At 43.3% G+C, this 15,692-nt stretch overlaps 1 protein-coding gene across 11 annotated transcripts in view; it reads right to left on the bottom strand.

Annotated features, from left to right (window-relative positions):
• Positions 1 to 15,692, bottom strand: part of AKAP13 (A-kinase anchoring protein 13) — a 217,359-nt gene that overhangs the window by 52,054 nt on the left and 149,613 nt on the right. For 10 of the 11 annotated variants that reach the window (XM_084532068.1, XM_084532064.1, XM_084532070.1 and 7 more), the window contains 3 exons: positions 13,966 to 14,047; positions 9,629 to 9,765; positions 2,932 to 3,302 (listed from right to left, as the gene is read on the bottom strand). In XM_084532068.1, the coding sequence (XP_084388194.1) occupies positions 2,932 to 3,302; positions 9,629 to 9,765; positions 13,966 to 14,047 (590 nt within the window). The remainder of the gene's footprint in view (positions 1 to 2,931; positions 3,303 to 9,628; positions 9,766 to 13,965; positions 14,048 to 15,692) is intronic. The other variant, XM_084532069.1, reaches the window with a different exon arrangement.

The following is a 15,692-nucleotide window of genomic DNA, read 5'->3' as shown; positions in this document are numbered from 1 at the left end:
CCTTTACAGAAAGGTTTAACAGGTACTGACCATGTTGCAACCTAGCTGCTGCCCAAGCCAGGTCAGTTTTAAGTTTAGATAAGGACAAATACTTGACAGAAGCTGTTAACAACCGTGATTAACAATGGCTCAAGTTTTGCAGTGCTTAATCCATCAGTGAAAAATGCAGGCATTTCTTCCCTCAGACACGAACGTGAAAAACACTGCATTATTGTTGAAAGACAGGCATTTCAAATCCGCCGTGAATGTTAGGAATTACTGAAGGATGAACATGCTTTTGTGGAAGCCTTGTTAGTTTTCTTTGTATTTTTAAAAGCAAAATGTCGACACGAGGATTATCCATTAAGTGTGTTTGAGGAGAGAGGAGGAGCAGAGGGGAACTAAGCATGTTCTCACATTTTCCTTAAGATGATTATATATTTTTTTAATATTTTCTGTGAACATTTTGCTATGCTCATCCCTCTTACAAACCAAAAACACAACACTGGAAAAGACCAAATCCTACAGAAGATGGATTTTTTTTGGTAGGCTCCTTGGGTCCTGCCCTAGCAGCTCTGTTCAAGCCCAGCTCTGCTCCCTGTGTAGTCAGGACGGGATGGTTTCTGGTGGGACTGGGGGATGGACCAGGCTGCAAGACCCTGGCTGGGGCTGGAGGCATCTTCTGCAGCTTGGCTGCCTCCACAGTTGCTTGTGAAGGCAAGTGGCCCTGTTGCCATGTGGAGCCCAACTCCGCTCCCTGGGTTGGGTCTGGTGGCAATTCCTTCTTTTCTGGCTCATTTCCTGCTCATTTAGTGAGAGCAACCTGCTCGCTGATGGGGCAATGAAGTGCCACGGGAGGCAAAGGAGGTGTGGGAGCACAGACATGGGGTGATGGGGGGAAGCACAGGTCCTACTCTTAGTAAAAGCTTGTGCTCCACATATTTTCCTTTCAAAGGGTTGCAAAAGTCAAATTACTATAAGGGCTTTTCCCCTTTAAATGGAAAAGCATCTACTGCATGTGAAATAAATAAGCACATGCCCCAGGTTTAACTGACTTGTACGAAAACCGCTTGTTTGGGCTCCATTTCCTTGGTATTTCTCATTGCTTGCTAAGCAACGAGAATCTCAACATCACAACAGCCACGTATGAAAAGAACAAAGATAAAAGAAAAGAAAAAAAAAACAAAAACAAATAATCCAAATTCCTTCGTAACAGGAACACAAAAACAAACTGGAATCAAATCAGCAGCAAAGACCCTCCCAGCTTTTCTTTTCTAATTGACCTATGTGGCAGCTAGCCTTACGTAGCGGCAGCTGCATCTAAGACCATATGAGAATAATTACTGTTCCTTTACTGAAATCGTCTTGCATTTACAACGAATGTATTTTCCCATATCAGAAACTGCCTCTGAACTCTGATGCAGAAGAATTTAACCCCATCTGTTAAGCGTTAGCAGTAATTGCCAGCTATGCAGTTTATTACCCTCAGAAAACCTTACATAACAGGTCCTACACTTAAAAATAAATCTTTCTAAGTGAGTTTATGAGCTTATGGACTCATGCTGTCATAAACCTGCACGTATACCTGACGTTGAGTCTTTTGTAGCTTTAAAAGATAGGTATTGCCTAATTTATTGAAATATTACCTGGAGACCACAAATGAAGCCAAAAAAAGGCAGCAGCAGTTAACAGAATAACAATTACAATACAAAATCTTTCACCCTATGTTACTTATGGGGTCCTGAATGTTTTTCAACATTGATATTAAAATCTGAAGGGTCTACGATATTCCTTTAGTAATCCACACAGATCCCAATGTGTAAAGGATGCACAAGTTTCCACTGGAGGACTGCTGCCTCTCACTGCATTATCCTAGTGGGCCAGTAACAACCTTCTAGGAACCTGTTTTCAGTGGCCAGTTTTAACTTAATGGCATCATAAATATAATGGCTCCATTTATCTTAAAAGCCTGCTGCCCATGTTGACAGCAGCACTCAGCTGGGGCAGGCAGACAGGGAGCAACACTGCTGTGCCTCGCAGCCTCTGCAGGTCTTCAAGGGGTCTGTGGCAGGAGACGGCCCCCTGACCCTGCCATAACCATTGCCTGCGTTTGCCCTGCGAGCATTAAAATGCATGAAAAACATTGGCCAAACCTACACATGTTTCAGAGAGGGCAGGGTTTGACCCCAAGTGTTCTGCAGCCCAAACAGTGCCCGTCTGCACTGGGCACAGTTGTGAACATCACACCAGTTCTGTTACTGGCCTGCATCATCTTCATTTTTCCCCACTGAGATGGAGGGCTGAGCACCTTTTATTCCTACAGGCACATGGCCTGCTATAGCTGCCCCTCTTCTGAAAAAACAAAAGAGAAGAGGGAGAATCTTCCCGGGGACATGGTGATGTGTTAGATGGGACTTACTGTCCACAAGAGACTCAGGTAGAACCAGTTCCTTAAAAAAATTATCAACAGTCCAGCAGAGACTACCCACCTTCCCATTACACCAAATGAGGAGCCTCTACACCTCTTTTTAAACCCTGGGACCTGTTCTCTCTCTTAATACACAGCCAAAGCAATAATGGCTGTGTTTATTTTGCAGTCAATGAGATTTAACACTCCAGTAAATCCTTTAACAAAGCCCTTCCTACAGAAAGAGGTGCTGACAGTTCAGATGGAAGACCTGTCCCAAGGTATTTCCATTCGCTCTAATTAGCTTTGAGTTATTCCTTCTGTCCTCTGGAAAGCTACAGTGTACTTTTGGTATTAAATACTTTCATCCTGAAAGTTAATTGAAAATATGTAAGTTAGGAGAATGTTTTCACTCCTGTAAGTGAAAAAAAGAAGAGTATTTAAGAGTGACATCCTCAGGTTTTTCGTTTTATCACACTGAGTCCAAAGCTCCGATAACTCTGTGCGAGCGGGTACAAAGCAAAGCAGATGAGCTCTCCACTCACCTCCTCTGATTGATTTCTGCTTCATTGGTGGCATTCTTCCCCGGCCCCCAGCTGTGGCGACGGAAAGGTGACAGCGGCCGCATGGAGTTTCTCAGGACGGAGGAAGGAGTGGGCACATCAGTGATGCTGTCCAGTTCCTCGTCCTTCTCTCCCAAACCAGCGGGCTCACCCTCTCCTCCCTCTGGGGCTACCACGCTCGTGCAGCTCCCATCCAGGCTGCGCCTGTCCTTGGGCTGCATGAAGCTCACTGCAGGCGGGAAGGGAAGGGACGTGTCGCTGCCCAGGGACGAGTTCCTTTCCAAGGACATGGTGTCATCTGCGGAAGAACTGGAGCTGGTGACATCACAAGCAGACTGCTCCTCCTCAGGCTGCTGCGGAGGGAAACACAAATTAAAATGAAGGTGAAGCTAAGGGAGTACAGTTAACATTTCAAATAAGCATTGTTTTTAATAAATATAAAGAACATCTATATTTCACATGAGCCGAGAGATTTCGTAGTGGAGAGCATGAGGCGAAATCAGCAGTGACAAGAATGAGAGTTTTTGCTCTGGTTTCAAAAGAGGTTGAAACACATCCCATGAGACCCCAGCTGCCATAACCCTGGGCTCGGCTCCTCTGCGTGCCTTTATCTCCGTGTTATCACTCCTCATGCTGCACAGAGAATCCTGCCCTTGCCGTTTCTGGCTGAACCTGTTATCAGTCAGGGGCAGAAAGCTGCCAAAGATTTACCAGGTGTTAATGACAGAGAGTGATTAAGGGGGAAACGGGTCATGGGGACTCCTGCTGACCAAGGCCAGCTTCTCCCTGGTGACCCAGGACAGGTTTGCAGTTTTCAGCCACGAGAACACAAAGGCAACACACTGCTCTGCTGCACCGTGCAGTGCAAAAGGAACAATTATTCAGTAGCAGAAACCAGACAAAAGTAAAGGCTTAAATCCCCATCCCCTGCTACTTTCCATTAAGCAAAAAGTTAATGCCAGGGTTTGAAGAGTTTTTTTTCAAATCCAACTGTAATTGAAAAATACTGTTCCACAGCATCAGCCCACAGCATTATAGGTCTTGGTTCATACTGCAATTTTTGGTTTAGTTTGTTCCAAAAGCCGTCAGTGGAACCCAAACTGGTTCTCTTTGGCAAAAGGCCACGTGCTGACAATACAGCCTAGAAAGAGCCTATGATTATTCTGTGTTCCCCGTGGCTAGGATAAAAAACACAAGCATGTATCTGACATCACCTTCAGTCCGAAATGGTGTCTGCCCCGAGGGACTGATGTGGGAAGTTTCAATTTATTCTCCTGCAGAGCCCTGCGCTGTATCATTTAAAATAATAATAGGCAGAACGATCTGTCGGATCATATATAATAGGCTATTCACCAAAGCCACAGCAGCTAATTGTCCTCAAATAGCACGCTCGCTGGTTCTCAGCAGAAGCTGAGCATTCAAGGAGCTGCAGTCTGTCAGCTCGCCTTTGGCAGAGGACAGCAGAACACAAATCCTGTTCTCGGAAGGGCGATGGACACCGCAACCCACGCGGGAGAGGATGAGCAGCATCCTCGCCTCCCGTTCCCGTTGAGCCCAGCAGAGTGAAGGGCTCCAGACACTCTGAGCTTTTATGGGTGTATGTTATAGGGCAAAAGCTTCCCGTTAAATCAAATAAAAAGACACCCAAGTGTTGCTAAAGTATTCCAATCAAGCATTTCACAGTGTAACGGGAAGCCCCGTTTCAGTTTTGGCTACCTTTTTATTCTTCCAGTTTAACAGGTAGACTTCCTAAGGTGGTTTCAATAAATGCTGCCACACTATTTCCCCTCTCTCATTCATCAAAAAGGAAAAGAAAAAGACAACATGCACAGCACAATAGCCGCTTTTAACACCCAATATTAAACAGCACAGTAAAAATATACCCAAAGGCATTCCTTTCGTGGCAAGGAATGTCAAATATTAACCACAAATTTATGCAAATTGTAGAAATATTTTACCGTAACTTTAAGGTATTGGATTTGACACGTATTTAAAATAGAAAGTAGAGGTTAAAGCCAGGGAGAACTGAAATTCATGCCCTGTAAAGTTTTTGATTATGTTTGGCATTATTCAAGATAATCTGATATTTGTGTGAGTCAGGATGAGAGCTTACTGAATTGCTTAAATCCAGACAAATTAAGTAGTCATTATGTGGATAACACTCCTTCAGAGGAAGCAGTCTGCTTTGCTTTCCTGAGACGCAGGAAAATAGTGTTAGACATCAGGACAGCACAGCTGGAGGAGAGATGACCACACGCCAGCTGTGCAGTGGAAGGATGGGACAGTTCGGGAGCATTAAGTTTGGATCCTAATCTAGTGACAATAGCGCAGAACACCAAATCATACAGGGGAGCATTAGCTCCAGAGTTAAAAAAAGGAGTTTTTATTTCCCCGACAAGAAATACTGCTCCAGTTTGAAAGGCAGAACAAAAAGTGCTTCTCTAGGGGGGGAGATTTAGGGTTTCTATTGTAAATTGCAGTTCAGAGAGAGATTTGAAAATGTGCAATATATTTAGTCCACTTCAAGTCTTACCCAGAGCATCCGACGGACCAGAGAACACAATAAACAGTTTCCTTGAACTTGTGGCCCATGTGTATTGCTGTAAACATTGTTCTTCCTTCACTTAAATGATCTGTGGGGTTTTTTGTTTGTTTCTTTTTCTTTGTTTTTGTTTTGTTTTAAACAAATGAAAATAGTTAATATGAAGGACCAGGACTCTGCAAAATGCCAAGGGTGGCTGACACATCTAAGAAACATCTATATCATAGCCACCCCTGCAAAAAATTAGTGAGCTGGCCAAGTGCCAGTAAATATACGTTGCTGTTTAATCCTATTTGAGTAAGAAAATACCCTGTTTGCAGAATGGAAACGGCTCTCTAATTTGTTCTTTTCCTACAGGAATAACAAAATGTTAAAAGAAATATTAATTTTCTTCAGGTTAGGCTTGCTGCATTGCACCTCAATGAATTCAACCTGTAATTATGACCACAATACTCGTGTCCTTGCAGACATGCGAATGGGCACTTTCTCTTCTTTCAGAAAACAGTACTTGGTGAGAACTAGTAATAAATAAATAAATAAATAAACAGGAAAAAGTAAAAAGAGAGATTTTGAGAAAGACAATAAATTCTTCCTGAATAGGGATAAGAGAAATCACTAAGATGGTAGGGGGGGGGGGAGGATAACTTCCTCAACTAAATCCATTAATCTGCAAGAGGTCTTGATAAGAGAAATTGAAATGTGCTTTCAATTATTTTCTTGATGACAACAAGCAAAAAGCTGAGAGATGAACTTACTCTGTCCCCTGATCTTCCATGTGACAAAGACATTAATGGTGTTGTGGTATATAAAGGAGAATAAAAAAAAGACCTTGGCATCCTGAACTTTATTTGGCATACCATTACATTAAGGGAGACAACTTTTTCAGTTGGCTTGATACATAACCTAGCAGAATCATCTTTCATTCAGATCTGCTGTTGGCTCCAGGATGCCCAAAGTTAACCTCTGTAGTGACATCCTATAAATTATTTATCACTGTGTTTACGATTTGGAGTGGAATAGCTTTCCCCCGCTGAAAGCGCCTCTGTCCAAATTTTAATTTCTGAGGATTTGGTTTTTGTTTCTGAGAGACAAACAGTAACTCCAAGAAAATAAATACGGAAGATTTATGGATTTGTGTATTTCCTTGATCAAACCAAAACAAAGGCAGAACCTAAACATTAAGTTGCAACCCTTTTCTTTGACAATGAGCTACAGGTCCCTGACTTCCCAAGGGCCTTGCATCTGAATCATTTCCCAAGGGGCACATTTAGAAACTTCCTAGTAACATTGAATTTCAGTGGCAGGTTAAAAGTTAAGATGAGCAAAGCGTATGGGCTACGCCCCAGGACGTTGCCAGATGATTGTGAGAAATGACCTTATGCAGCATTAATCATCCGAGAAGGGTGTTGCAAAGTCTGCCCAGACGGCTGGGTAGAGACAGAGAAGGAAGAGGAGGATGACGAGGACATGGGAATGAAGCACTGACGCAGAAAAAAAATAAATAAAAGAAATTATTCTGCTGGAGCCTTAAACCTCACGTTGGAAGTGGTTTCTGGATTTCAGTGACAGCCTCTCAAGTCTGAAAAAACGAGCCAGGTTTTAATGCAAAAGGTATCTGAACCCGGGAGCTGATGTTATGCAGCTCAGCATGCATCATTCAGAGCGAAAAAAGGAGACAGCAAGTAGGAGGCTATGAAAGCCCCCACGTAACATCAGAGACACTCTAAGGCACCTGCAGATTTCACGACTTCACAGATCTCAGTTCTTCACAGCCCTGGAACAGAACCAGGGCTTAAAGTCCATGAACTTCACGTTATTTTTATGGAAGCATCCCAAAGAGCCTGGCTACACAGTAGCTTATTCCTCCTCAATTTCTCTTAATGTATTAAACAGCTAAGAGAGAAGGAGCAGCTTGTAAAACAACAACAAAACTCTAATAGATGAAAGTTCAACTCTTGCTCCATACAAAGGGGAAACAAGAACAGGACCAGCAATACCACTAGCAGTCATGATACTGAAAGGCTTGAGATCCGCTTTTTGTTCATAAACAGATTCTCTCTTCCCAATTAAATATGAAAATTGTAGTACTTATTAGGGTTATAACGAATTGACTACAACTGACAAATGTATCTTATAGCACTTTGCAGAAGAAAGATTAAATCCAGCGCTTATTTTAATGGTTATCAAAAATATTTGTAACTTCCATTTCCACCAGATGTGCTCAATAGCCTAGATAAAGGGCTAGGCTGAATTAAGGACCAAGCTCTGTACTTTAAACGAGTGTCCCTGGTCCTTATATAAATAACGGTAACTGTAGAAAAGAAGGGACACAGGGAATTGAGTTAGCCAGCAAAGCAGAGACAGAAAAAAAAAATAAAAAAAAATAAAAAGTGAGTAGGGTTGTGATTAGCTTTGAATGACTTCCTAAACCAAACTTTTAAACCTTTTGAACTTTACCACTTCTAGACAAAGCCTGCAATCCACCAAATGATGAGAACAATGCAAGGGCTGCCAAATTAAGAAAAGGTTTCCCTTTCTGCAAAGAAAATTTCCTCACACTGCCTTTTCTTCATTGGCAATTGAAGATCCACCTCCCCAGTACCTCCTCTTTTGCCCCGTGGCACTCCCACTACGTAGCACTACCTATTCGTTTTAACTTTTAATTTTTGCTTTGCGTATTTGGAGAGGTGAACTTTCCACATAAAAGAAAGGGAAAAAGCTAAAACTCTATACGTTATAAAAAGTACTGTGTTCTCACAGCACTATTCTCCCACGCATCCCCATACAACCATTAAATCAGACTCGAATGACAAAGTCTGCTGTTGTAATTCATTCTCCACAAGCGAATTGAAGACAGTCTTCTGCTCTGCCAAACAGCCTTATATTCTCAGAATCCAGGGTCCCCCAGCTCTTTGAGAGTAAGATGGGAAAGGGTGAGGCTGGTGAGCTCTATGCCCTACCACATGCATTAAGGATGACTTTACTGTTCATTCATAGCACATGAGATCACTTAGCCCAGGCTGTGGTGTTTCCCGTCCTGCTGGAAAATACTCAACATCATCTGATTTGATTTATCCACACAGAATTTTTTTTCATTATATATATTTCTCTGCAAGCAAAGCGTGAAACCTACTCTGAAAATTTAGTTTTTCAGAGCAGGAACAGTGACTGCTCAAACAGGTAAGTCTGATTTAGTTAAAGCTATACAGAACCCAAGCAGAAGTTTCCACGGAGCTGAAACCAATGTGGTGGATGCTCTAAGGAAGTTCATGTCCTCCTTCATTCTGCAGCATTTCCTGGGTGCATTAAACTATCCACTACAAGCAAGGTTTCTAAAAAGTAAAACCCAATTGCCCTCCAAATATGTTTGGGCTGCTCTTTTGTAGATGGCAGAAGACCAACAGGCAATGTTGAAGTGAGGTATCCTCTGCTCAGGAGGCTGATCCGTACCTCTGGTTTCGCCCACTCCTCCCTCCTCTTCTCATCCATGAGCAACACAAAGGGCACAGAGATGACTAAGGTTAGTAATGACTTCTGTTGTTGATTTTAAGCAAACTTGAAAACATTTTCCTTCTGCTTGCACGCAAAAAGGCATTAAAGGTATGTTACCCTGGCAACAAAACTATTCCCTGGAATTGGCCTTAAGTATTTAGAATGAGTGTTTCCTTCCTATTAAGGGAGTCACATTGAATTTACAGAAGAACACTGGTTCTTCTGCGAATTACTGTATATGATTCTGAAGGTGTCAGTGCAGAGGTCAAGTCTGCTGGAGAAAAGCTCTTTGTTACATTAGTTAAAGATGGCTTTCATACAGTCTGTGCAGTCATTAATGAAGAAAATCCACTTTTTCAACCGTTTCCCTAACGTCTGATTTACTTTTGGATAGTCACAATTGCTTTCATCTTTTCAACATAAGGGGGCTGCACAGTTTTTGGAATTGAGCTGCAAGTAAATACATCCCTCATGTTGTTGCAGCTGAAGAGGGGAGCAGATCCTTCCCATCCATTCCGTTCCAGGATAATCACTTCCAGGTTTCTAAGTCACCAGCGAAACCAAGACAATTAAGAGCTTACAGTATGGCTTTACAGAATCAGGTCTCAGAACGTTTTGAACCATATCCCAATCAGACTTTCCTACCTTTCCAAAGACAAGGTCTTCCATCCCATCACCAGGCAAGGGGAAGAGGTCAGACTCGCTCCCGGATTCTCTTTTAAGGACACCCTGTGATGAGGCACAGACGCTGCTCAGCCCATCCTCCAAGAAGTTCTCACATTCTAGGGAAGCAAAGCAGAAAGAGTTACAGTCGGATGTGTTCTGCAGCATCAAAATATCCAACCTGCATACACTCAGTAAATTCAAAGATTTAAAACAGAAAGCAGCTTTATAAATTGAGTTTGCTTCCTAAAAATCAGATGGTAAATTTATAAAGAATTTATAAATTTTTAAAAGCTTGGTATGCTTCATCAAAGTACGACACGCAAACAGCAATTCTACATTACATAGCCACCTGTGCTTTTAGTTTCAGGTGCCGATAAATATGCTATATATCAGGTACCCCCACACTGAGCATAACAGGATTATTTCCTTCCTATTGATTGCAGCAATTGCAAAATTAGATTCATATTCAGTAAATGTATAAATATAAGTCAACAATATTAACTTTCTTCCTCAATTAAAAACAATTAATTCCCTCTAACTTTTAATGCCAAGGTACTTTTAAAATGCACATCAATCCAGTTACTTGGTTACCTCTACACTTCTCACTGAAAAAGCAATTGTATGACTTCTATGACAAGTTTTACTTTAAGGCCTAAAAATCAAGCACTATTTAAAATTTCACAAGCTTTCATAGCTCCCAACATTTAAATCTAAGCATATTGAATCCCTTCCTTCTGTATAAAATGCTTCCAGCTGTTTGTAGCAGGGTGATTAGCAGCACAGAAATAACCACAGCCATCAAGAAAGGCCGTTCTTTCCAAAAGCTTTAACAGACATGTGTCTGCATCAATAACGTCTGTATATCATTTCATTTTTTTTAGCCTTCAGGGAAAGGTATTAATGACAATTTTGGCAATAACTATGCATTCTTTTCACCCAGCTAAAATTACTTGCTGATTATTGGTGTATTTTAAAAAGAAAGGTGTTATTTTTCAACCTGCTGTAACTAAACAAGATAACTCCAAAACATGTTTAGCTCCCTGGAGAGGAACAAGGGCAATAAAATTTTGGTTGGCTCTTAAATTACAGTCGATAAACTCCATCCTTGGCTATGGCAGGCTTACACATCAACACAGGGTTGGGTAGGGTAGCTCAAAGCCACGTTTTTTCCTTCCCTACCCTTACCTGGCCTGAATCCAGAACTGTGCCTGATAGCAGCTATAAAACACCCCAGCCGATGGGAGCGAGTACGTGGTCGGAGGAATAATGTTAAGCTAGCCCTGGTCTCTCGCAGAAGCTCCAGCTCACTTTAACTGTGATTAAAATTCATCCCTAGATAAACAGCGGATTTCAGCTTAGGGGAAACAGGCTCAGTGTTTGTAAGCTCAGTGTTTGCCTGCGGGACTGGACATGGCTTCTCCATGGGACAGCACCGCATGAGCCTCCTGGTCCCCGTGGGACCACCCGATGCTGCTGGGAGGTGACTTTTTGGACCCAGGGTAGTCGGAGGGATGGAGGCAGCGTGGAGGTGCTGCCTCCAAGGGCACAGGGACGGTGAAGTCGGCTGGAAACCCCATCACCCCAGCGAGGAGTTTCCACGTCGGGGAGAACTGGAAAAGCACTTGTTGGAGGAGGCGTGAATGTTCCCCCGTCCTTTTCCCCACTCAGTAAACCTGGAAAATCTGAACTGCTTTTCCATAATCGAGGGGAGAGAAGAAGGAGGGGAAAAAAAAAAAAAAAAAGAAAAAAAAGGGAAAAGCAAAGAAGAGACAGAGCGGCTGTAAGGGAGCGGGCCAGGATGCGGCTGGCTGGCCAGCTGGCAGCCGGCAGAGCTTGTCCAAGCCCAGACTGAAAAACAAAGGGGCTCGAGCCACGTTCCAGTGGAAAATGAGCGGGGATGGTCCAGCTGCGCCAACGAACCGAGACCTCACCCAGCAGATAAATAACAAGTGGCAGCGAGAGGCTCTGCGGGAGCCACAGAGGGACAGCACGGGGTGGAAGAGGGCAGAGGACAGGAGACAGCAGGGAGAGGACGAGGAGGAGCAGAGAGAGAGGGGGAACCCTCCACACCTCACTTCATCTGTGCTGAGACACTGATCTCCAAGCCTTGACTCTTCCCTCACCTTTCAGAGGATATTTTTGGTTGTTTGGGGGGGGGATCTGTTTCTTTATTTTTATTTTCTCAGCTTGTTGGGTTTGTTCTGTTTGTTTTGAACCATGTACACATTGCACAATGCTGAGCTCCATCCCTCAGTCGCTCCCACCCGTGACCTGCCAAGCCCCAGTGACAGCACTGTCATAACACTGGCACCCAAGGAACGGCTCCATCACACGTGCACCACCTGCTTGCTGCACACACATCACTTACAGAGCAACCATGCTCATCTGCTTCTCTCTGTGGAGATTCACACCAAAATAAAATGATGGTAACACACCTCTGCACGTGATACAGAAGAAAAAAAGTTGCACAGTAAATAGCCCTAGGAAGAAACTTTCCAAACAATTCTTTTCCAAAGCCTCATGTTCTCCAAGAATGGGGCGAGTCCCCTAATTGCATGCTGATAGATAGCTACGTAGCTACCACACTCTTCAAGGCTTTTAGCTTCAAAAGTAGGAGCAGAAAATGTGAAGCTACAGTTCCTGAAGTTCCTGAAGTTGCAAGATTTGAAGACTCTATCCTTACAAGCAATTTCTGCAGGTGAAAAAGACCTAATTCCTTATCAAGTTGTGTCCTTTTACATTAGCCACATTAGGAGAGCTGTTGGTTTTATCACATGCTGTCAGGTTTTTCCTTCCCCTCTCTACTTTCACAGCATGAGAGCTCACTCAGGGCACAGCACTACAGTGGGACACGTGAGCATAACTCCATTATTTCTAGAATGCCAGGACTTGCAGAGCTGAGATTTCCCTGCTGCTGCAGGCAAGAGAGCACATTTCCTCAGCATGTTAAAAACCCGCCTCACTGTGTTACAGACACGTATTACTGTAATTATTAATTAATATTTATGTATCGCTGATTATATAATAAATATTACATTTCTGCAGTATAATATTGTATTAGATAATTAATAAGTATATAACTAATATTGATCCATGTGAATGGATGATTACAGTTTCCACAAGTCAAATGAGCTCATGTAATTTTGCAGCCAAATGGAGCGTGATAAGCTTAAAGCTTTAAAATACCGTATCTAGATGCAAGGGATGCAGGGAAGCAATTAGTAAAGAAGCAGCATGATGATATCGCAGGTTCTGTTGTAAAACACTTGTGAAACAGCTATTCACTGATAGTGGCTACTAGAACCTATACTTCACAGGAAGTTTTTGCTTCTCTTTTTTTTGTTAAGAAAACAGAAGTGTTTATTTCACTTTGAAGAGAGCTAGAACTTCTACCTAGAATAAACCCCTCAGATTAGTCACCTACAACATCACTTCTTAGCCTATATTCTGAAAAGATTGGATTTGAATCACTTCAACAGTGATTATATCCTTATTTTTCTATCTCCTCAGATAAACTGAAGGTGATCCAGGTGAGATCCCTGCTTGTAATGACAACAAAGCAAGAAGTGCCTACTCCATGAAAAGTCCAAGCAAAGTCTCCATACAGAGCCCAGATGAATTACTGTATTTGTTTTGAACATGCATAATTCAATGAAAGGAAATGCTTTTTTTTTTTTTCTTATCTTGGACACGAACCCCTCTTTGAAACTTGCCAGACAAGATTTTCTGTCCCTGTGGAAGAGACAGAGAGCACCCGCCAGCACGCAGGGCTGGTGGGTAGGGTGTGGGAACGATGGCTCTGAACAGCCTTTCTGTTTCCTGAAGCCTGGAAATCATGGGAACTTTTAGGAAAGAAAAAAAAAAAAAAGAAAAAAGAAAAAAAAAAAAAAGAAACAAAACAAAACAAAAATTGAGCCACTGATTTGGATCTAGAGAAGGATTAAGAGAATTCATATTTGACTTTTTTTTCCCCTTTTATTGTATTACCATTTTGTCTAGAAAACAAAATAGTTTTCTCTATCACACCTTTCTTTCAAGCTTGTTAAAAGACCGAAACACTGAAATCCTTCAAGTGCACAATTACTTCAGAGGGTGACACACCACCCAGCTCACTACAAGTCAAGTGCTGCAGCCATGTGCTAACAATGACTCACGACAGATTCATTACACATTTTCTTTAGTTTACGTATTTTTCCCCGCTGAGGCTAGGATGACAAAAAAAAAAAAAAAAAAGGCAGAAAAGGTGAGGAAAGCAAGCAAGGAGAGCCACAGGGCTGCTCTCCTGCCTGTGTGCTGGCCAAGTACACACAGCTTACCTGGAGACTCCCGTGTCCGCTTGCGCTCCAGCAGCGAAGAGTCGGGACATGGCTCCAGCGAGCACCAGCTTTCACGGTTTATCTGAAAAAAACAGAAACAGCAGATCAAAGAAAGGCCACTTTTGCTATCCTCTGTTAGCCTCTTCGGCGACTTAATTCTGCATTGACCAGCAGGTATATGGTTATGGCGTAATTTTGTCCCAGTAATAAAAACTTCAAAAGTAACTTTTTTTTTTTTTTTTTCTCATCACTAAACAAACCATTACAATATGCCAAAAGCTGTATTTCTCCGTGGAAAGTATGACTTAAAGTGGCTCCTGCTCAAGGCAGGAGTTCAGAGGGAGGATGAGCCAGCGTTTAAGCTACTAGTGGAGGACTTGAGAAACCTGGCTTCAATTCTCACTTCCATTTGCAGTGGGACTGCAGGCAAGATACTCCTCTGCCTTCTGCCTCAGTTCACTATCTAGGGGACAGCAATTTCTTGCCACCCATACTGCTGCAAAGTTAATAACCTTAAAGATAGCAAGGAGGTCTGATAGTGTAGAAATGAGGGCTATGGAAGTGTCCATGTCATGGTAAGAACCCGACGTGCTTTGGGTATTTGACTTCACTGCAATGACGACGGTGTCAGAAAACCCCGTTTTAACACTAAGCCCGGTCACATGGTTTATTTCAACATCAGCCTTATCATCGCACCCTGTCCCTCACCCTCTCTGTGACTTCCAGTCTTTCAGCAGGGATGACTGATCTGCTCTCGGCCTTCTTCCCCCTTCTGCCTGTGCCTTACTCATCCTCACTTGGGTTTTGTCCAATGTGTCGACTCCAAAGTTTGTTGGATTATCCACAACCCTTCACTTCCTACCGCTTTTATCTGCAACTGGTAGAGTCAGTAGACCCCATTGCCCTCTCTCCTTGCCATTCTGCCCTTCCTGAACACAAATCTCACCCGGACCACCTCACCCAACCCCAAGGTTGTTTCCCCTCCCGCCTGGCTGCTCTTTGCTTGCCTCCACACACACGATCCCACACATTCTAGCTAAAAGAAAGCCACTGAAATGGATGACCTTGTCTTACTTTACATAACAAATGTTTCTCCTCCCCTCTCTCTGCCTTTCCTTTCCCCCATCTCTGTCAGAGAGAGAATTTTTACTACGTATTTTTTGCCTCTAGCCTGTTTCCAAATTTCCTCAGAGATCCTGCTCGGTTCTCGCAGGCCCTCGCCAGGTTCTTATCCCTTTGATCTTCTCCTTTCTCAAAAATCCGTGACTCCCCTAGCCTTGACAGGACTCGCTGCTCTAAGGACCCCCATCCTTCCCCTTCAGCACTTCTCCACAGTGCGCCGCTTGCTGTGGTGGCCTGGCTGCAGCCCCTGGCCTGTGTCAGGGGGGCTCCTATCAGCCCCGGCGCCCTCCCGCTCACCACACCACAAAGTCAGCACTCCCCTGAGACCCGTCAGCTAAAAAGTCAGCTGCACATTTTTCTTCCGTAGGTTTTGTCCTCCTCCATACTTGTGTGATGACAGAACGGGGTTGGAAGGGCCTTTGACAGGTCAGCTAGTCCCCTTGTGCTGCTCCAAGTCAGGCTTGGCTAAACCTGAGAGGTCTGAACGTGATGTGCCCCAAAAATCCTCCAGCAGCGAGGGTGCTGTGACCTCCCTGGCCAGCAGCTCCTGCTGGGGGAGGCAGGGAAGGAACAGAGCAGGTCTCAAAGGGAAAAAATGAGTCTCT

The sequence above is a fragment of the Aythya ferina genome (genome assembly GCF_964211825.1).
Source record: "Aythya ferina genome assembly, chromosome: 11".
In the NCBI taxonomy this organism is placed as follows: domain Eukaryota; kingdom Metazoa; phylum Chordata; class Aves; order Anseriformes; family Anatidae; genus Aythya; species Aythya ferina.
The sequence above is the reverse complement of the archived record's forward strand: the minus strand, read 5'-3'. Positions and strand labels throughout refer to the sequence as shown.